Source organism: Acanthochromis polyacanthus, chromosome 19, assembly GCF_021347895.1.
Source record: "Acanthochromis polyacanthus isolate Apoly-LR-REF ecotype Palm Island chromosome 19, KAUST_Apoly_ChrSc, whole genome shotgun sequence".
Classification (NCBI taxonomy): Eukaryota; Metazoa; Chordata; class Actinopteri; family Pomacentridae; genus Acanthochromis; species Acanthochromis polyacanthus.
Window position 1 is genome coordinate 8,780,138 of NC_067131.1, and position 23,230 is coordinate 8,803,367.

At 43.7% G+C, this 23,230-nt stretch overlaps 1 protein-coding gene across 3 annotated transcripts in view; it reads left to right on the plus strand.

The window, feature by feature from the left end:
• The window catches only part of LOC110958244 (zinc finger MIZ domain-containing protein 1-like), a 122,134-nt gene that overhangs the window by 58,383 nt on the left and 40,521 nt on the right, over nt 1-23,230 (plus strand). For all 3 annotated transcript variants that reach the window (XM_051939349.1, XM_051939348.1, XM_051939350.1), the window contains exon 3: nt 19,436-19,555. In XM_051939349.1, the coding sequence (XP_051795309.1) occupies nt 19,487-19,555 (69 nt within the window). In that variant the 5' untranslated portion in view covers nt 19,436-19,486. The remainder of the gene's footprint in view (nt 1-19,435; nt 19,556-23,230) is intronic.

Sequence of the window (23,230 nt, forward strand, 5' to 3'; positions counted from 1 at the left end):
CAATAAAGTCATTAGGGTGTTACAAGAAGAAATGAAACCGGGCTGCTTCACACGCACCGCAACTCATCACCCCCAAACACACACACACACTCCCCGTCTCAACCAGAAGAGGCTGAACTCTTATACACAAATTCATTTAAAAAAAAAAAGCTTTTGTCAGCCGCCTTAATGACCCTTGATGTGTGTGAACCTGTGCCAAGTTGTCCTTGGAAGGGCTATTTATCTCCACTAGTGTTGTGGTTATAAGGAAGATAAAAGAAAATAGAACAGAATAGAGTATGCATGAGACAGAATAGATCATTCATAGGAAGGCGGCCAGTTTGTGTCACCTAAGCCATTAAAATAGCACCACTTAAGGGCTTTTATCTTAGGCGGGCTGGTACACACTGTGCGTAAGTCATCACTGATATGAGGTGATCCCCCCCGGTGCACTTTTCTTATTGACATCAGGCTTATTTCCCATCTGTCAACATTTCATATCCTCAATCATCTGCTGTAATTCGCTCCGTTCTCACAGGCACCGACCTTTGCTGAGGTCTCCCTCTGTTGTGAAGTTGTGTGGCATGTCGTCCATACATCTGTAGGCGTTTTGAAGCTCCATTATGCAAAATGCTCTTGCAAAACAGACGTTGCACCACGACATAATTTGACCTTCCCTTCACCTTTGGCCTGAAAGATGGCTTTCTTGTTGCGCTTTAAAGCTGCATTAATCAATATTTTTATATTAACAATGACAAAAAAATTGTATTGTCACTGTGAGAAATGTTGCTCATAGTGAGAAAGCCAAATTCCATTTTGAATATGGAGCTTTAGTGTCCTTCAGCATTTTGTTATACCGCAGCAATACTGTTTTGGTTCAGTGCTGTGTTTAGCATTGTTTCCAGCAGTAGCAAGGAGTCGTTCTTAGCAAAAAAGGTCCTGATAAGCACAATGTGCATCCTTAGCACGGGGCAACAGACAGATATCTGGCAATCTGCTAGGCAATAGTCAAGGTTTTCATGGCCAAGCATGTGCCTTTATGGGGTGACTGTGCTCTAAGCGTGATTGGTTGGAGTACAGGAAAGGCAATGACTCTGTCTTGCTGTATTTTCCCATTTTTTGGTTATTTCTAATGAAATGTCTTTTGTGCTTGAATAAAGGAGAGTCCGTTAACAAAGCAAGTTGAAAATAGTTTTATATTCTGAGTTGTTATCATTTTTGTGTTGGCTAAAATCTCTTGCGGGCTTGATGAAAACCAGGAGGAAAGAGCTGATAGTAAAAACTAGACTTCCAGTTCCAAGCTGTCCAAAATGCTGATGCTCATCTGTATCTGTCAAATAGGTAAGTCTTGACCGATTACTTGTTACCAGAGCTGCAGCGAATAATCGATGAATCAGTTTACTGCTAAATTAAGCATCAGCTATTTAGATCATCGATTAATCAGTAATTTTTCAAAGAAATCCTGTCTACATCTTCTGATTGTAGTTTTCTAATTTAATAAAAATATAAATCTGTGACAGAAAAGTGAATATCTTTGGGTTGTAATAAGATGTCATCAGCAGGGTGTCATCTTGGGTGCAGATGTGCATTTTTCAACATTTTAACAAGTATCTGACGAATAGAAAAGATAATCAACACATTAATTGACAATGAAAGTAATTCTTAGTTTCAGCCCTACTTGTTAGCCACTGAACATTAATAGTTCAGTCTTTAAATGTAAATGTTTAAAACTGCTATACCAACAAGACATTGTATTAATAGATAAAAGAAAACAGGCGTTGGAGAAACATTCTGTCCTCAACTCTGAAATGGTCTTCCGTTTTGGACTGGTGGCTGGCCAACCTAACCGGTAAGAAGAAATAACATGTAAATTATGCAGCTTTTTAGTCATCAGAAGCCTTATTCCTTGTTTTTGAGGAAAGATGGCCACTTCAAGCAAACCGACCGTGATCAAATGGAAAGACACAGAAATGATATGTGGTTTGATCATGCCTTTAAGGGGATTAGTAGCTATTTCTGTGTTTTACCCACACAACTGTAACCCCAGACTGCCCAGCGCTGTTCAGGACGAGTGGAATCATCTTTTCAGGGCTGAAAAATCATGGCCACCTTTTTGTCCGTGCGTCTGAGTGAAGAGCAGCAAAGGGCGACAGACAAGCAGCATGTGAACAAAGATGTCTTTCCACAAAGGTGCCCTCTCTCATCTGATCCCGACACATCACTACAAAAAGGAAGGCTTGTGCACAGCGTGCAGATGCTGCTAGCCTGCCTCTGTTGGTAAATAATGAATAGGTCACACCTGGTGGTCTCTTAGAGGTTTCACTGCAGCCTCTGTCCCTCTCTGGCAGTGGTTTGGGAAGGAAACAAAACACGTGTGTGTACCTGTGAGTGTGTGGCAGAGGTCTAACATTAATCAAAATTCTCCTGCAGTCTTCATATTTGTTGTGCTTTCTTTAACCTTTAGCTACATCGTGTCCTCTTGTGTCACACTCTCCAAAGTGCTTTAACAGTGTTTGTGCTTTTGGTGTGTAGCTGTGTGTGTGTATATGTGTGTGTGTGTGCAGCAGTGGCATTGAGAGCCAATAAGAAGCATTTAGCTGAGCCTCTGCGATGAGTATGGCCACGTAAGGATGTGTTCAGTGCCACTACAAGGTGATAAATGACTGGGTTACATCTCTACAGGGAGCTAAGAGACTGCACTTAAAAGTACCCAACAATCCAGCGTTCATCACGAGGACGGATGATTTCTGAAGAGATTTTCTTTAATGCCTCGGAACCACAAAACGACTAAAAGCTAATTCATTATTTGTGATCACTTGAAAACATAAAGGGACCCGCATAGAAAGATTTCTCTAATACCCAGTTGAGATGTAATGCATCATCAGTCATGCCACTAGTCTCCCTCTATCAAGAAGCCTTGTCTCATTAAAAATACATGCGGTGTACTGAACTGAAGTGTACCAATCATACAAGCTTTCCAGAAAAAACTCCTTGTGTCGCTTTACAATCAGCAGGTAATGAGGAGCTACAGACTCAAGTGGATTTTCTACATTTTGCAGGTGCCCGTAGGGATTATTTTCAATATCAATCCATCTCTTTGGATTGAACATTAATATTGAGTTTGTAAATTGTTTAGAAATAGCAAAAATGCTCAAAAACAGAAGATTAAAGCTCAAAGAATTGTCTGTTTGATCAACAATGCAAAGCCCAAAGATTTTTATTGTTTCGTAGCATAGAACATTTATCATTCATGTTCATTGAAGGAGTATTTAATTAACTGACTCATGGCGACATTACTATAAAGAACTGTACAGCTTGGATTCTCTGTGTGCCAAACGCCTCAGTACTGTAAACACAGATTTTGTAAAAGTAGTTCATTTATTCAAGAAGAAATTCTTCCAGAAGTGTTAGATATGACTGGTTCAGCCGCGCTTATCAGCAGCGCGGGCCGTGTGTGGCAGAGATAGCGTGTGGCGAGTGCGTCACAGAGAGCGTGTGATTGGAGGCGGATTCAGAAGTCAAACAGCGTTTTATCTCTTGTATATCAATCACGGTGCACTGTGGCCCCTTCGCACACGAGCGCCAGAGCTCACTGCTTTGTTTGTTCTAGCAGCAAACCTGCTCTGAAGTGGTATTGTGGTGCCCTTGTCTGTTTAAATTTTTTTTTTTAATACACACACACACACACACACACACACACACACACACACACACACACACACACACACACACACACACACACACACACACACACACACACACACACACATATATATAGATGTATATAAAGGTTAGTGTTGTGCTGTCAGAGAAGCAGGAGAACAGAATCCCCTGACTGCAGGTTCACAAAGCTCAGCAACAGCAAGAATAGAAATCATAGGATTTCTATTGACAGCAGCTCCTCCAGTCAATAGTCTTTACAGGGTTTTGTGTTAACACAAACAGCACACGAGGCAGCACACTGCACTCTATGAAATGCACTCCACTCGGCAAGATAAACTCTTGTCATCAAGGAATTAGAGTAACTATCTGCTTTGTGTGTTTTTCCTCGCAAGCAAACAGCACAGCAAATCAAAAGAATGTTTACTGGGCTGCAAAAGAGACGAAGTGGAAGTGGTGAACAACACCATGTTTCCCGTCTAGTGATTTGTAAAACTCTTGAATTAATTTGGCCTGGAAAGCTGGCTCCGCTTACAGGGAGTTTTCCCTATAAACAGTGGAAAGGAGACTCCTGCCCCTCAAGTTCTTTCCATTCTTTCCACTGGATGTGTGTGTTTGCACATTCTCTCACACACAAGCGCCAGCTCAGAAACATGCACTTTATTCCCTGATTGGATTTTCACTTCTATCTAAACACGAATTCTGCTTGTTGAGATTTGTTTTCAGCAAAGAGAGTCATGAAGTCACTCGTTTTCATTGCATCCTGGGTGATATTTCATAGTTTCTCCGAGGGAAATGAGAACACAACGCTGCTGTAGTACCGTCTGACAGGGCGAAAACAAACTGGCTTTGCATGATGAAACAGGCTGCAAAAATGACATGTATTTGGAAATAAGAGAAGGTAAATGCTGGTAATAATTCCTTATTGAAGAAAAACATGTCTACACAACTGTTATCCAGCTCAGCTACTGTCGATCTCTGCAATAAAACTATGCGAAGAAGGTTATGTGAAACCGGATGAGATCTGTAAAAAGGTCCAAAACAGCTAACCTGCTAAAAAGTCAAGTGCAATCAACAGGGTATTAAATGCCTGCATGAGCCAACTCTTTCACTTTTTATTTGCCTGCTTTTCTGGTTCTCTGTGTGATCAAGATACTAAATTCTTTGCCTGAGGCGCTTCTCCAGTTTTTGATGCTTCTCCCTACAACACTCCAGTCCACTGTGGCCGTGAAGAAGAAAACAACTTTTCCAAGTTTAGTTGTTGAACATAATATCAAATCGTGAACATCGGTATTGACTCGTGTCCCACCAGGCCAATTTAATCTGTGATTCGGCTCGTACAGTGCATCCAGCAGAAGGAATCATGTTATTAAGCCCCCTTAATGAAACAGTCAGGATGGACTCTCCATATCTTCGCGCACTAAAAAAAGCTCATCTAAATGGAAAACACATTGTCTTCATTATTTGCAAGTGTACAATGAAGGCAGTTGCCATGGCTACAGCCGTCGGAGGCTGAAGCCTGGTTTGAGGCCAGAGGGGCTACAGGAACAAAGTGGCTCCTAATGGAGAGATTGTACAAATGGCTCTCTGAGAGGGTTATATATCGCTGGCATTTCCATGTTGGCCAGCACAGTCGCAGCGCAACAAATGATCAGTTTCACATCATATCCCTGTGTCAGCGCTGGTTCTGGTTAATGAAGCAAGATAAATCTCACCCAGTTATTTGCCATTCCACAGAATAGTCCGCTAAATATTCTTGGAAACACATTACTAAGTGGCTGCCCTGTGTTGTTTTCCAATGTATCGGCTTTTAAGGAGCGGCGTGGAAACTTCCAGTGTACACCAATCAAAATGCAGATTGTCTACACAGCATGGTGTCCACCCAGGAGAATTACTGCTGAATACTAAGCAGGAGAACGCTCTCCGTTTTGACTGCTGTTTATGCTTTTGAGACAGGAATAGGGAGGTAAAACGAGAGAGCGAGGAAGAGACACGGCAGCGCTTAATTCATTTTCTTCTCTGAATGTAGGTTAAATTACCTTTAAAACCCACACAGAATTGCACATTGCAGGTAAATGACTCACTTGGCAGCTGATAAGTAGCAGCAAAGACACGCTGGGAATCAGGGACAGACTGCCTTTTTTTTTTTTTTTTTTTGCTATTAAAAAAAGAGACATTTCGCTAATAATAGAGGAAGCGGGCGTGTGGGACCTCTCTGCTCTCCGATTCATGTCAGATAAAAATTGGTTTACCTGATACGACGCTCTGTGTTTGGTTGGTGATGGGGCAACAGTAAAACAAATTACCAGGGGGTTGACCTTTGGCAGCGCGGGGTTGACCCCAGCCAGGGGGGCGGCCTGACAGCAACACCAACACACCTCAGTGCCACAGAAACCAGTCTGGATGTTACTGAGTACAAGAGGATTTAATACAGACATTTACACAGGTTTGGTAAATACTTAATAGTTTTTTTTAATTGATATACATTTATGTCAAAATGTCTTATTACAAATTGTGTGCAAAATGGGTATATTACACATGAAAGGCTCTGATTTATTAGGCTCCGTTGCTCTTACTACTCACTGAGTTTGATTTTACTGTTAAGACATGACACTTAAATTTTAACCCCCGTTTTGAATCCTGTCACATTTTTACCCACTGTAGGCTAATTTTTCACTGCAATGTAAAGTTCTGAGCCTCTATGGAAAAGGCACCATCATAACTTGAAGTAGACAGAACTCAAAAATGCCTTCTGTGCTGTGTGAAAACTTTAAAATGCCATAACTCATTAAAAAAGAAAAAAGAAAAACAACAGTTGAATTTCTTACCTAATTTACAAAAATTTAAAAAAATATATCTGGATGTTCCAAGTGCCCACAGGTGTTATCAATATTGGAAAAACAAAACAAAACTTTGGACTCTGCATGCTGTAATTATTTCTGCTCTATGTAAACAGAGCCTACAGCTCTGCCGAATTCACTTGAAAATCCCTGAATTTTTCCCATATGACTGTTTCTCACAGCTAACTCACTAATACCTTTACAGTTGTGCTGAGGAGCACAGAATTTTTAGTTTTTTCCGGAATCTTGCTACTGTAATTTGTATATTTTCGGTAAATTTTTGAATGACGCATGCTGAATATATCAGTTTTTAATTATTAAAGATTTGGTTAATATTTCCAATGGAACGAGGACTGTCAGAAAATTGGAAATCCAGATATTCTGACTGCTTTTACAGTTTTTTTTCCTTTTTTTTCTTATAAGCTTTTCTAACCTCCTGGTGGGTTTTTGTTATCAAAGGGTTAAAAGCTGGTAAATAAAAACAAGTGAGTTTCTTGGCCTTGAATACTGTCTAAGTCCTCCACTCACATTGTATGAGACCGTACAGGCGCCACCAATCAGAAGGCAGCCTGACAGACAAAACCAAGGACAACTAAGACAACCAACAGAGCACTTCTGCTGCTTGTAAAGCTTCTTTTTTTCTTCTTTTGTGAGTGAACTGTGAAAAAAGAAAAGAGCAAGTAAATTAGCAGTTTTGTCTCCTCAGGTGCTCGTCATGTGGATTATGACAGCAGGACAGTAAGTAAGTAAATTAGATGAGATCTATAAAGGTCAAGGGGCAAAGAAGGATCTATGACCCTCCATTCAGAGCAACTTTGAATAGATGTAAAAGCAGATTCCTGACTGTCAACATAAATACAAGCAGGCGACTGAGTGGTACTTTCAGGCCCCTGTTTCTATAAGACTCACTATTGTCAAAGCATCAAGGTTCAGCACAGTGGCGGCGGCTTGCTGTGTCTTGTTTGTGCAAGGTTTATTTTACCCTCGCGAACAGGTTGTTCACGCGTTTGAAAGGAGCTCTGTTTGTGCTGTAGCCGGCCTTAAAGCCCGTTTCATGTCTTTGTTTATCTGAGAAGAGAAGAGTTCTCAACTCTCAAGACTTGTTTGTCCTTCCTGGGCTCAGACACTCTGCAGTCGCAGATCTAGCAGGACTCTTTTCTGTCAGTGTTCTCCACCAAGCATTCATTCCTGTGATGAAAGAGATCTGGGGCTTTCGAGGACCCGGCATGACGTCCACAATATCCATTTTTTTTTTCTGTAGATCAAGACTAGATATACTCTCAATTTGAATTTAAATCCGAGGGAATTGTCTGTGCGCTGCAAGGCACGTAGCGCTGTCTGAAAAAGGCGCCGCTCGATATTATAACACAATTTGTATGTTAAAAAGGGGGCCCCTGTTGTTTGGATATGTTTCTAAGTGTGAGTGTGTTTGTGTGAGTGTGTGTGTGTGTGTATGTGAATATCGACCAGTGGAGGATGTGTCGCTGACAGGACAGCCTCTCTAGCCATTGTGTCAGGGAGGGGAGGCTGCTTGCTTTCAATCCATTATTGACTAATCTCATTAGCTGAGGATCCTAACGCTGAATGAGCCGCAGAAACTGACTTCTCTCCCTCCCACTCATTGAGATACACCAATCACGTGCACGCGCGCGCACACACACACACACACACACACACACACACACACACACACACACACAAGCACATTCACATGCAAACACGCTTGCACATATTGGAGGCCCGCTGCCACCCAGACGAGGAGTCACTTGTAATTATAGACAGCAGTTTAGAAAGAAGTTTTTTTTATTGCCCTTAATTAATCATTTTAATTAAGTGACTGCCTATCTGTGCTTTCTGCCGGATTAGCTAATTATATGTTCAGCACTTTTTACTTGTGTCCTGATGTATGTGCGTGTCGCCCTCTTTGTCCCACCGCTGCTTGCACTGTCGCTCATAGATCACGCTCACCTGTGCCCCTGCAGAAAAAAACTAAACAACTGCTTTGCATATCAGCTCGCTTCTGACAGCGTAAACCTTGCAGTCATGGAAAAGGGAGATGCAAAGTGTCAGTGTGATTTGCACAAAGTTCTTAATAGTCGTCGATCACGCGGCGCCTCGTAGTTTGTTTTGGGTTTTTTTAGCGTGTGTGTTGTGTTGCCGGCCAGGTGACTATAAGGCCACACACACACACACACACACACACACACACACACACACACACACACACACACACACACACACACACACACACACACACACACACACACACACAGACACCTCTGCAGTATCACCCAGCAGAGAGAGAGCAGACCACTGCAGAGAGAGATTCATGACCCAGCCAGCCTGTAATTGCTGATGGTTCAGCAGTTTTCAGGGGGCTGAAACAGGAGGATACAGAATTTCTCAGCTTTTTCCACTTCTTGCAGCATTCATTTCCTCCGCCTTTCTGTTCCAGTGCGTCTCTCTTTCTCCCTCCCTCTGCTGCCGCTCATACCTTCCCTCTCTGTCTGTCTGTGTATGTGTTTGCCTTGTGTATGTGTGTGTGTATATGTGTGTGTGTCTCGCACACCTCTCTAGAAATGCTACTGCTGGCAGCTTTGTTTATGTTCACCTGTCAAGCTACCTCAACTTCTCTGATGGATGATGCGGAGCTCTGTTGTTTGCCAACCGCTAGAGAAGAGGTTGTTGCAAAATTACATCCATGAGCAACATGCCTGTCCTCGGAAAAGTCAGGTGAACCGGCGCTTTTAATAATCGATTGCGGCAAAATAATGTATGAGTTGCAAAAATGCGGAGTTTTGCCGCAAAGCGTTGAAAAAATGCTGTGAAAAGAATCATTAGTTGCGCTTTTTATGTGAAGCTAATCATTTAAAAATAATGACACAGCCAAAATCAAAACTCTTTGCCTCATTTATGGGGAGTTTGGACTCTGGAAGAAACCTTAAGGGCTCTTTGAGAACATAGCTACAGTTGCTCTTTTTTTCATTACTACATATGACAGAGATTATATGTGTTACTGTGTGTGATATTTGTGTGTGCATATGTGTGAAAGGATGTGCTGTTATCGCTTCATATGACAGCGTAAGTCTTGAATTGCATAATGCCTGCAAACTGCCACCTCTGTCCAAGCATCCAATATTCATTTGATGCTATTCTTAGCTTGCTGTAAGATTATATAAAATGAGACATACCGTTCTACAAACATGTGATCCGCTTCACTGATACTCCTTGGCTCATGCTGGAGTGACTTTTACAGTAGATTGTGGGTGAAATAATGCACTCTTGAGTGATGCTCCGATAAAGAAAGGAAGATGCACGCACACACACACACACACACACACACAGACAAAAAAAAGAATAAATGTCTTTGGCGTTTGATTGAGGACTCTAGTAAGTCTACTCCCCCACTGGAGAATCTCCTTTTTCCTCCCCTGACACATCGGCATTCTTCACAGCTGCACGTGAGATGAGAGGCTTCCCGATTCATTTACACAAAGGCAATCAAAACATGGCAGCCCCGCAATCTCTGGCAAATTGGAGCAGCGCGAGCCGACACAGCGTGGACTCGAGTGGAGGTGGAGGTTTGCATGTTGTAGGAGGACTCATCACATATTTGTGTGTGTTTCTGACCCCCCCTCCCACGGCTCCATAAGGAAGATTTGTGACACAGAATTACTGCAGCCTGTCCTGCCTAACCTCTAAATCAGACCCCCGACTCCCACACGGCAGACCTCCACCCCTTCTTTTTTAACATACTGTCCTCGGACACAGACTGCCTGGCCGTTGTGCGGGGGAGGCGGGTGAAGCCGAGAGGTCGGACCGCCGCAGTCAAAAGCCTCCTCTCCGCGGATCAAGCGTCCGCCTGTCTGGTAATGTGTTGTCATTGACCAATTAGGAAATCCAGATCAAACAGGCACAGGGAATGGCCTCTCGGTGCCCCTCTCCAAGCACTCTGCTCTTTTTAATTGAGCACATTTGTGGAATGAGAGGCTTCTCCCCGGAGGGACCGATGGCTGTAGATACTATCAAGCTGTTAACACAAGATCAGTCCGCTCAGCAAGGTTATCAAACAATCCGCGGATATATAAAAATATATATATTTTTCATGAGCTGTGCCAGTTAGAGGTTGTAATGCAGGTCTGTGGAGTGCAGGGGAGAATCAGTCGAAAGTTTAAACTAATAAAAGAGTGAAAATTGTCTGTTCTTTTCTGGCATGGTGATGGATTTTATATCTGTTAGGTTAAAAAGCACTGTAAGTGAAAGAAAATGTAAGATTAATGAGAAAATACTTCATCAATGATTATAAATTCTGCTTTTCTTTTGCAAGATGAAGATTGTGATCATTAAAAAATTACAAATGCTGACCTGAATGTTTCCTGTTTGGTGTAAGAACTGTCTCAGAAAGATTAAAAACAGCAGGTTGAGTGTCTCAAATGTGCTACATTTGATGATTTCCCTGTTTTACACGATTGGAAAAATGTCATATTTCGAAGTTTTGGACTTTTAGTGAGACAAAAAGGCACAGAAGTCATGTTTTCGGCATCTGAAAAATGTATAAAGTGCTTTCAAATTGTGTTGATATATCAAGTTGGTAACGTTTAATAGATTTTATAACTGATAAGTTCGCAAACAGTGAAAGTTTATGAAGTGACCAAACACTTTACAACTATTTTGATTTCACTGATTATGAGTTCTACTTTTCTTTTGTTAGATGAAGATAGTGTTGTTTTAAAAGTTGTAAAGTTCTGACCTTAATGTTTCTTGTTTGGCCTTGAAAGGGCTGGTTCAGTGTCTCATATGTGCCACATATGTTGATTTTCTCTATTTTTTAATTAAAAAACATCATATCTTTATGTTTTGGGCTTTGGATTAGACTCTGGGAACTTGTAAATTTAGTTGATATTTCAAATTCATAGCATTAATCTTTACTTTCATGACCCCAAAAGAATTTAAACTGATAAAAGAACAGTTTTGCTCAAGTGAGGCTGGATCTGTAAAGTTTTTAAGTGAAAAAACACTTTTACTGGTTATGAACTCTGCTTTTCTTTTCAAAAGTTACAAAGTCTGACTCAAATGTTTCTTATTTGGCCCAAGAAGTGCCTCAAATGTGCCATAATTGTTGATTTTCTCATTTTATACTATTGAAAAGAATCTGGTTTCTGACTTTTGGTGTGACTCCGGCAATTTGGAAAGTGTGCTATAAAATTTTGTCAATGTTTCAAATCAGTAACATTGGATGGCCATTTTTACTTGCACCCCCCAAAAAAATATCTGAAATCCCGGCGATAAAATATTAAAATGGAGATGTTAGTGGGGTCATTATAAGGTCTGGCAGCTCGACGGTGTTCTTTATTCTTCGCGGGCTCCTTCGGTGAAACAGAGAAAGCTCATGTTGCTGCTGTCCATCAGCGTCTGGGCAGGTTGAGCTCATGCACTATTTAAAATCTCTCACTCTCTCGGTTTCTCTCCTCTCATTCACTCAAAGTCACAAAAGGCCAGAGGTCACCGGCACAATGGAGATGAGGAGGTCCTCCATCCACCCCCAACAACCCCGCAACACACACACAGACACACACACACACACGGCAGCTAACTTATCACAACTGCTCGCGTACACTTGTAAAGCACACAAACACCCTCGTGCTCTGCTCTCAGCCTTCTTTGAATTCCTTCCCATGTATCTTGCAGCTCGCCTGTCACTCCTCCCCCCAGCGCTATCAGTCTCCCTCTCCCAGACCTCATAATGGCTCCTCTTGGGTAGCGGCTGCGTCTGCGGCTCCCGCTATTTCAAAGTTTTAGCTGGCCGGATTAAGCATGGTATGTGGAAAATGAACAGCCACTCACAGGAGGGACACATGAGCTGAATGCATAATAAACCGAGGAGACTGGCAGGGGGAAAAAAACAGGAGAAAGAAAAGTGTGTGCGGCAGTGAGGGGGCTAGAGAAAAACACTCACAAGTTGTCTGAAGCTGCAACAATATCACTCACTGAAATGGAAATAAAATGCCTCTTTGACTCTTTTCCTCATGCAATCAAAGGCAATTTTTAAGACAAAGTGTTTGAGGGCTGCTGAGTGTGGCGGTGGCGATGGTGATGGCTTTCTCTGTGAGAATTCACCTCGTTGCGGAACAGCGGCTGCAGGTTTTACACTTTGGCTCGCCGGTTTCATCATCAGCCGTCACATGCCTCCAAAAAAAAAAATTCCTGGAGGATTGCGGAGGAGAGAAGAGGGGAGCTTGGCAGCGGGCGGCTAGCAGGCTAGTTTGTTAGCTTCACGCCGCCCTGCATTTGGTTGGGGCTCACGCAGTCATGTGGCTCATCTGCGCTGCCTCCAGCGGCCTCAGGGGAAAAGACCCCCTCCCCTGCTATTAGCGTAAGGGTGGGAGGAAATTAAAAAGAGTAGCTGTTTGTGAGGAGGGCAAACAAGAGCCGGAGACACCGCTGTGTTGCTCCTCATCTTGGAGCTAGAGGATGGCTGATGATAAGAAGAGAGGCCGGTCCCCCTTTTGTCCTTTTTCTTTTTTCCATCTCAGGATCGCCCTCTGAGACTTGGTGAAATGTTACACTTGGTTAGAGAGGAGATATTGCTTAGGCCCCTCTATGATCCCGACCCTCTGTTTTCTCCTTCTTCTTCTTCTTCTTCTCCTCCTACCACCCCGCCACCCTCCTGCCTCCTCCACCAGCCTTTGCTTTTCTAATCATGCTGCAGATGTGCCTGATGGCTGAACAATCTCTGTGTACTGAACGTGGGGCTCCCGCAGGAATCCAGGAGGCTTGCTTATGTGAGCTGTCATGAAAAAAAAAGAGTGAGAGGGCAGAGAGGGAGGGAGAAGAGAGAGTGGATGTGGGAGAGAGAGAGAGAAAGTGGGAGATGGAGAAAGACAGAGAGGGAAGAGGGAGAGATCAGTGAACAGCGACCAACGCAGTAGGGCTCCTTTGGATTGTGAGAGTGAGTGGCACAACTGTGAGCCCGCCCTCACTCACGGTTGCCTCTGGAGCTGCAGACCAAACCACATTAAATAAAAGAAATCCATTCCCAAGCCTGTTAAGGAGCCATGTGGGGAGGTGTGAGGGTGTGTGTGTGTGTGTGTGCACTGGAGTGACTGTGTGTGTCCATATGTGTGTGCAGCAGAGAAATAGATGGGGGGGGAGGAGGAGGTGCTGGAGAAGGGCTGAGGGGAGGGGAGGCAGAGCAGGGAGGTGGGACAGGCAGGAGGCAGCTCATATTATCCTCTGTGCCAGCTCTGGATGGAGTCTGCCGGGGATTATGGCACATTCTGCAAAGCAACAATGGAAGCGGCACCGGTTTTTTCGTACACATTTCCATCCTCTCCGCTTTTTTTTCCTCCCCGTCGAACAAACACAGCTTTGTCCTCGCTGGCCGCTCACCAGGCGGAGAACCAGGCAGACACCTGGAGTCCTAGAGGTGCCCTCTCCAAACTAAACACCCCCCCCTCCCGTCCCTGCCTGGGCGAGAAAACGCCGTCTTTACAATGTTGAGATAATTAAAGGGGAGCTTTCACGCCGGGCCTCGGCCGACAGTCGAAAGAAAACAAGACATATCTCCGAATCAAAGCTCATTAAAATCATGAGGGTGAAGAGATGCTTCCTCCTCCTTCCCTCCTCCTCCTCCTCATCTCCCCCCCCCCCCCCCCCCATCTTTTTCACCCTTAAGGAAGTGCTGCAAACAGCAGAGCCCTAGTCAATGATGGCGCAGATTAGTCCTTTATTGCCTAATTCACCGACAATAGATGACTCACGGGGACGCGATCACCTTGAGCAGCACGTCTTGACATGTCGCCCATAAGGTGCCAGAGTGATGCTGATTTCTCCACTCAGGCCACCTTGTTCTGTTTTAATAGTGTCAGCAGTGCTTAGCTTAGTAGCTTTCGATTAGCGTAGTGTGTGTGTGTGTGTGTGTGTGTGTGTGTGTGTGTGTGTGTGTGTGTGTGTGTGTTTCTGTGTGTATACGTGTGGTTGAGGGGGGTGTTTCACACTGCTCTGCAGAGGTGTAACACCCTGCCTGTAGTGTTGTTGTAAAGCACATTAGGAGTGACTGAGGGTGTTGTTATGGTATCATGATGCCAGTCCAGCACTCAAGGGAAGGTGAGAAGATGTGTGTGGCGTGCGTGTGTGTGTGTGTGGTTGGGATGGTGGCCAGCATGGTTTGTTGTCTTTCTACTCCTGTAGCCACATCCTCCAACTTCGCTTCTTTGTAATTCTATTGACATTTCGACCGACTATCCTGAGAGTCGTATGTGTCAGGAGAACCAGAACAGGGTAAGAGAAGCAGCCAGATGATCGTACAGATTTTTTTAAAAAAACATCTCAGCTTAGCGTTAACGTATGTTGAAGTTCAAACAGAGAGAAATTAACCTGTACATGGACACCATTTACCGAAGTTGGAAACTGTAAGAACTGGAAAAAATTGTCAGATTTTCAACTCCTTAACAGTCCCCAAACTGCTATCACTAATACTACTAGCATTTCATCACTTTGTTCTCTTTGTCTCATTTAAAAATCTGCCAAAAATAAACTGTTTGCGTGACCCAGATTTTGTTAAAAAAATAAATAAAAATTCTGCACTCAATCGTGCATCTGTGAAGCTATTAGTGACTCAGCTACAGCCAACAGTTGCGTCACAGAAATTCAGGGACTTTTCAGCTGAACCGCAGGCTGTGTTTGGACAGAGCAGATAGGAGCAAGTATGGAAACACATCAAAAATGTGAATAGTTCAGTATCTATATTAAGTAGAGTTGCAATTTTCTTTTCAAATATTGATACCACCTGTGGGCACTGATGTACATGTGGATACTCAGATACAAATTCAACTTTGTTTTTTCCCCGATTTTTTTTATGAGTTATGGCTTTGTAACTATATCATATTGCACAGAATACATTTCGATGTTTTCTCTAATTCTAGCCAAGATTGTGCCTATTCCATAAAGCTGCAGGACTTTATGTTGCAGTGAAAATTGAGCACACAGTGAGTAAAAATGTAACTGGAGGCAAAAACACCCAGAAGCTGTTCGGGGTTCAGAGGTTAATGTCGCACTGTCACACTGTGCTTGCAGTATTTGTGCATATGTGTTAGTTTCCGGTGATGTGAGGTGTTACTTTTCACATTCTAGGTACACACGCATTTCTAATTCTACTAAATTGTTGGCTTGTTTACTCATCTCGCGTCCCATTTCTCGCCCTGTGGTGCTTTGTGATATTGCATTGTCATCAGATCTTAGCAGTTATTCTCATGAGCGCAATGTTATCATGATCGGTGGCCAAACTAGAGGAAATAAGAACTGTAATAAAGTGGAAATATCCTTTAACAACACTGTCCGGCCCCTAAGTAGCCTGACTGTTTTGGTTCACAAGCCATTTATATGAATAAATTAAATCTGTTTACCACTTCCCTGCGCCTTGACAGCTCAGTTGAGAGACTGTGTAAAGCGGAGAGGGTTCGTGATCCATTTGTTCTGCTGTGATGGTGGGATAAAGCTAATCATTGTCTACTCCTCTCACCCCCCTCCGACTGTTTTTATCCTGCAGAGCAGAGGCGCACAAACTCGTCTACGTTACATTACCAGACGAGAAAACTCTCTTTGAAGATGCAGGGTTGGGGGGGGGATTTTTGGTGTCTGAAATAATGTTTAGATTTCCAAACTGTGCGATTGTGACAGTTCAAAAAGCAATCCCCCTCTTACTTACCGCAGATAATGTTCTGCTTTAGCGTCTTCGCTCAGCGTTGTTTAGCATCACCATCTTCCAGTCCCCGCCGTGACACAGTTTTGTCATCAAATTAAATCCGCAGCCCTTTTCAAGGTACACTTATGTAACATGATCACGTAATGAGACAAACATGGACCCTGCCTGACGGGAGACAATCCTGCTCTCCGCGGGGTGCCACGTGGAAACAAAGCTTTAAAGTAGTGGTACAGGGGGGAAGAAAAACATTGTTTTACCCTAGAGGTGGGCTGATAGCACTGTGAAAAGCCCATTTGAAGAGGTAGGCCTCATCTGTCACTGGGCAATGGAGGAGGCAGCCATGCAGAAGCCCCCTGATTATAAAGAGATAATTTCATCCAATCCTCCGGTGGTGCTCCATCGCCTTGCCGCCATACTCCACTGCCTTTCATATTTGTTCCCAGCCTGCATCTCCTCACCCGTTTCGTTTTATTACAGCTCCCACTCAATACATATATTTTAGCTCCCCCTTGAATAGTGGAAGGAAAGCGGGTCTCGCCTCCTTCCCCACCTCCCCCTCCCACTCCCACTCCCCGCCGCCCCATGTGTCTTTTGTTGTGCAGGAATCCACAGCTCTCAACTTGTTGTGTAAGGCCTGCCGTGCAATTTGCAGTAAATTAAGCTCAAGTAAGGCACATATCTGCGCACGCACACTCTAAAGCGTCAGGCGGGATTTTCTGGAGTAACTCTCTGAATCACGGCAAATAAGATCACATAAGGTAGTGGGTGCAGAAGAAAATAATAAATGATAACATCTGTAAGATAGAAAAAGAGCTTGTAAATAGGGGCAGGCTTGTAATTGCGTCTGTTGTCGCATCTCCACAGCATCACGGGTATAATCTTTAAATTCACTCTTGTTAGTCATCAAAGATATAACAAAGGACGAGTGTTTAATTAGAGCAAGTGAATATCTGAAAATTTAATTACTCCCCACGACTGTCATGCTATTTTTTTGTAATTATCTCGAGAAGAAATTAAGTGTAAATACGTGGATGCGGGCTGGTAAAATCCGAAACAGAGAAGGTGAGTGGCAGCCCAGCCTTGCTTCCCCCCTCAACCTGCTCATTTTAACTCACTGTTGGAGGTAAGAGAGATGACATGGAGAGAGAGAACGAGGTGGGGGGAGCGCAGAGGAGGGGAAGGGCAAGAGGGAAGAGAGAGAAAAAGAGGGAGCGAGCAGGTCGACTTGCTCATCAATAACCACAAGGTCAGACAGGCAGTGCCGGGCTGAGTGGGCCCTGTTAGGAAGCAGCAGCTGAGGATTTGTAGAGCTTGTAAAGGCTTAAAGCAACACTGCTCCGCCTTCTTTGTGGCACTAGCCAGGCCTTTGAAGGGCCAGGGAGACACCTGCTGGTGGCTGAGGGGCACGATGGGTCCGGGGCCGCCCCTCACCAAGGATCAGCTGGCACAAAGAGGCGACTGAGGGGAGCATTATGGCTGCAAACACCTGAGGCTTGTGCGGTGAAGTCGGTACATGAACGCATGTCATGGGTGAAGAGGGTTTTCTCCCAGGATCCATGCTAGAAGCTGTAGTGGAGTCATATTTTGTGTGTTTGATTAACCTGCATGTCTCCTAATGAAACTTAAAATCAGTGTGTTTCTTATTAAAGGCAGAATGTATTGAATCAGGTTGTTTGAGTCTTGATCACAAGTGCCACGTTTCTAAAAAAGAAAAATTAATAAAACTTCTGAGCCTCCCTCAAGTCTCAGATGCGAGAAATGTCAACAAACAAATGCATTCCATCTGCAAAGAGAACAAACCAAGAGTGGAGGGGAGAGAGAGGAAAAAAATCCTCGGATGTCTCTTTTTCTTTATGAGCTTTCTAATTTATGGAGAGGAATGCACTAGTGTGCCCTTCTCTCCTCTCAAGTACAGGCATGAGCAGCTCCAATAGGTAGCATAAAAGCTCTTTAGCTGTCTAGTGGAGTAGATTACTGGCCCTGCCGTTAAATCCAGCTAGAGACCCCTAAGTGAGCATTATCAGTATGGTGCAGCATGCTGCCTCCTCTCTCTTGCTCTCTTCTTCTTCTTCTTCTTCTTTTTTTTCTGTTGCTCCCCCCTCATCTCACAGGTACTTTGTGCGGTGAAATTTCTCACCGTGTGATGGTAATGGAGAAAGATGGCGTGGGATGGGAGGGGTCTGAGAGTGAGAGATGATGCGCCACAGGATGAGATGCCCCTGCAGTGGCAAGAAGAAGGACAGATTGAGACAGTGTGAGATAAAGGAGGAGCGAGGATGGAGGGTTTACCCTCCTTCCATATATGCGCTTATTAATTCCCCACCTCTGAGCGGCAGGTCGCCGTGAGTTATAGCCGACAGCCGCGTGCAATATTTATTTGACACTGAATGCAACATTAAATCAGGCCCCCCACCCACCCTAACAGCTCCGAGGTGAAATTGATAACCATTAATGTGGCTTGTAATACTTTTTAACTCGCGATAGTGTTACGCGGTGTTGTCGGATCGTAGCCCCATTGTTTGCGGCGCGTGAAAAATTATTCTCTCCAAAGGTTTTCCATAAGCTGCTACTCCAAAATCAATAGTTGCGTTGTAAGGGAGGTTTTGTTCGAGGAACTCCTATGTTGCTGAACGGGAGGAGGGGGAAGTGAAATGTAGAGCATGTCTGGGCTCACAGTACAGATAATTGTTAACCAAAGATTACATAATGGCGGAGTAATGTAAACAGAGAACCACATGCCAAGTTAATGTTCTCACAGGCCTGGATGGAAGGGTTTCATGCAGTTTTTTTCTTCCCTGACAGACTGTGAGGCTCAGTGTGTGTGTGTGTGTGTATGTGTGTGTGTGTGTGTGTGTGTGTGTGTGTGTGTGTGTGTGTGTGTGTGTGTGTGTGTGTGTGTGTGTGTGTGTGTGTGTGTGTGTCCTTCCACTTCTGTTCATTTTCACCCCAAGGTGCTTTAAACATGCTCAGACATCCTGTCTAAGTCCAGTGTGTCCTTTCTCCAAAGGTGTATGGCAGCGTTCGGGGCAAACGCCAGGGCTTGTTAAGGGTGTCACAGGAGCTGAGAGGAATGTCATCCTCTGGGCTCTCTGAGGTGCTTGTCACCTGCCAAATCAATATCTTCCCCCGCTCAGTTCACAGCACACACACACACACACACACACAACGACGGTAATATCCTGGTGGTGATGGGATTGGCAGCTCCGCTTTGGAAGAAGTGAGCCTGAACACTTGTCTTGTGTTTCTCCTGCAGAACTCTCCAGTTTAATGGCTGGCAGGTAGAGGCCAAAGAGGGACAATCAACATGAACTCGATTCCGTCGATGGACAGACACATACAGCAGACCAATGACCGTCTGCAGTGTATCAAACAGGTGAGGCTGAGCTGGTTAAGCAGCTGTCTGATTTATGAGGCATTAAACGTTCATATTATGTTGCATTACGTGAGGGATGACACAGAAGTCACAGAAGACAAATTTATGCCACCTATTACGTGTTATATGCTACATACAGAGGAGGAGTAGAATCTTGAGGTATTAGTACCTTAAAAATATCTATATTTGATATTGTTGTCAATTCAGGGAAATATTGCCTCAATATTTAAGGCATAACATTTTTATTTTGTTCGTGGAGCTTCAGTAGAAAGCAGCTGGACTACTCTTTTGGACTCTTTTAGATGTTTCAACTGATATAAATGAAGTCAATTTGGTTTCTACTTGGATTACCATGACCTGGATGACTAAGAATCTGCACAGACATTGCCTCACACTTTTTAATCTATCATAAAATACAAATATTAGAAGGCAAAAGGTAGATTTTTACATTCATGAAATTTTGCTGGTGTGGGAGATTTTCATACATTCAAAAGGAAAAGGTGCAAGACAAAAGAAAATAGTGCAATTTTATGTATTTTCAAGTAAAAATTAACATCTTTCAGATTGTTTAAAGCCCTCAGCCCCAAATTCAGGGGCAGAACACACTAATCTGAGTTGTGGCGAATACATTCAACCCTTTGGACTAAAGACTTCAGTTATCTGACACCAGCTAAAAGAGGTATCCTTGAAACAAATATAGTTCACAATGGGTAGATATTTCACCACCATATATGTCCATGTGTTGGATTTCTAGATATATTTGGCTCTTTGGAGGGGAAAAAACAGGAAAATAACCTTCTCAGTTCTCTTTTTTGAGTTTGCACTGGTACACGGATTCACAATCATGGTCAGAAAGCTCTTTGCTCTTCCTGTTTGTCCTCAGTAAAGCGACTAATCTGTTCAGCCCTATTATCAGGACTGTGGTGTGACTCAGGTTACCGACTGAGGTCAGAGAGCAGAGTCTCCCCTCCCTCCCCCATCATCACCCGTCTCTCCTCCCTCCACCACCGTCGCCTTCTCCCCTGACTCCCAGCGAGTCTCTTTTGTTCGACTCTCTCTGCCGTTTACCGCGGGACGAATCCCTGGCAGAATTAGACAGACCTACTTGCATAACCCGGGGCTACTCCCTTTGATCTCTTCTTTTAACTGATGGTCCATTTTGTTCCTGGGCTCTGCAATGAGGTCCACTACCTTTGGGAGAGAAAAATAAAGTACACCAGAAGGCCTTTGGGACGATGTATGGTGCTTAAACACAAATGTGGCAAATTGTTTTACCCTTGGCAGGGAGTTCCCGGCTCTCACTATATAAAGAGACAAGGTGAGGCGGATAGAGAGACGGGGCAAGTGTTTGGGGAGCAAACAGAGGGAAGCCCCTATGTGCAGAGACAGGCTTTGATGTTCTTAGAGAGAGGTAAACACTCTCTGTCTTCAGTCTGGTTACCTTCTGCACAGCGGGATATTAAATAATTCAATATGCACTCCTTTACTTGTGAGGGAGGTGAAAATGGATTCCATTAATGCACTGTATCGCTAATAGCTGATGGATTGCACTCTAAAGAAAGTTCGCAGATCCGGGGGAAAAAAGGAATTTGCATGTGTCTAACAACAGTTTAAACAATTCAAATGTTGCGGGGGTTAAATGTATTAACCCCACGAGGCGAAAATTTAAACAACTACATCCCAATGTTAGCGCCCGGGGAAGCAGCACATGGGTAAACATGCCAATTAGAGAGATCCATGGCATACAAGGAGGCCTCCAGTCCATCTAATAAATGGTTAAGCGCCGGGTCATTTCAAACCAACCAGTAAGAGCCAGCACCCTGCTAATAGAGGCAGCTTTGTGCCGCAGACAATCAGGGTTTGGAAGGCCCGCATAATAAATACCATTTATGTCCTGCCAATTAGACTAGCAGTGAGCCCATTCAGCCGACCGTCTATTCTCCTCCCCGCACACAAAGATGATCATCAGGGGAGATCAGAACAATTAACTCACTATCTTCTCCCCCTGCTCCCCATTGTCCAATATCCAAGCTATTAAAATAATTAAGGAAATATTGTAAACCAATCCAGATGTTTGCTTTAATTGAAAGTGTGCACACGCTGAAATTTGGCATCTCGGAAGGCAGCGCGGACGCGGAGCAGGGAATATAAATGAAGCCTCCTCCATTGTGTTGTTGTTTTCCGCGAGATGTGACATGTCTGTCTGAATACTCCCAGCCAGTGCGAGCGGACAGGGGAACAAATTGATTTTGTTGCTCCAATGATAAATTACTGCTGAGCGCGATGATAAAGTGGAGGAAATTGGAATCCGTCAACCTGATTGAATCACGGGTTGAAAGTTAAATCAGAAAATCATTACTGGGGTAATTTTTAAATGACTGTTTTTTGTTTTAAAAATGGGATTTTTCAAACAATAACCTGACCACACACTTGATGAACGCACCAAATCTGACTTTTAAAATGTGTCACTTTTGTCGCTAGCGGGTAAATAAAGTAAATTGGGGTCAATGACGAGATTTGTTCATGTTTCTTTTGGTTAACACAATTAATTATTCTATTTAATGCTGAGACAATTAATGGGCTAATTAAATAGTTGACAAACACATATTTACCCAAAGACTACTCTGATAGCTGCGGAATTGTTTTTGTCAAAGAAATGCTTCTGATATGTGAGAATTTGTAACTTTTCTCTGTTTAAAATCTTCATTTTCTTCATTAGTTTGTCAGACAAAGCAAAAATATGAACATGTTCCATCTCTAGGAACCTTAGATTGCATTTATGCAGTGTAAAGGTGGCACTAAATACCCCAAGAGAACATACTGATAACTCTTAAAAAGTTACACAGCCAAAGAAACATGGCTGCTTGTTTAACCTCCAAAAACAGACGAAGATGCTTAAAAAGTGATATATAAAAACGGTTATCGGATCTCAGCCCCAACACATAGTTTCTCGGTGACAGTTTGTTTTCCTCTTGCATCTCGGAATTGCACCGTTGTGAACACTTTGGGAAAGATGGGTTGCCTGATACTGCTGGTATCTATTTCAGAGACAGTATTTTCCTCTCACGGTGGGGAAGCCAGTTCGCTGTCAGACTCTGCTCTCAGTGATACATGCAGGGGTTTGGCGGAAACTATGAACTGTCCTCTCGCCGCAGGAGCACTTCCTCAGACTCCAAGTGTCAATATTTCAAGATGAACTGGAGGACGACCCTGTCTGTACTGCTGCTGGTGCTGCACTGACTGCGCAGCTGTTTGCCTCTGTGTTCTTTCCAGGGTTAATTGTCTCCATTAACATGTTTTCGGCGCTCGATGAATGTAGAACAGCAGCAGCAAACTACAAAAGCTGGGGTTGTGAATGGAAAGCCAGATCTGCATGTCACTTTGAGTTTAGCTGCAGATGTTCAGATCAAGTTGTTTCCAGACGTGACTACAGAGGATGATTGCATCTGAGGAAAGCTGTATTCTCAAGACACCGCCAGTGCTGTCCATCTTTGTTTTCCCCCTCGAACCGGGCCCGAGCTTTTAACTGGAGTGTAAATGTTGGAGGCTCGTCCTCGCCCAGGGGGGAGACGAGGATAGGGGGAGTGTGACGGGTCTCTTGGCCACTAGTTTAGGTTTGATTGGTGGGTTTTGGCCAGAGAAAGGGGAACATCTGTGGCGTGGCAGTGCCAAGCT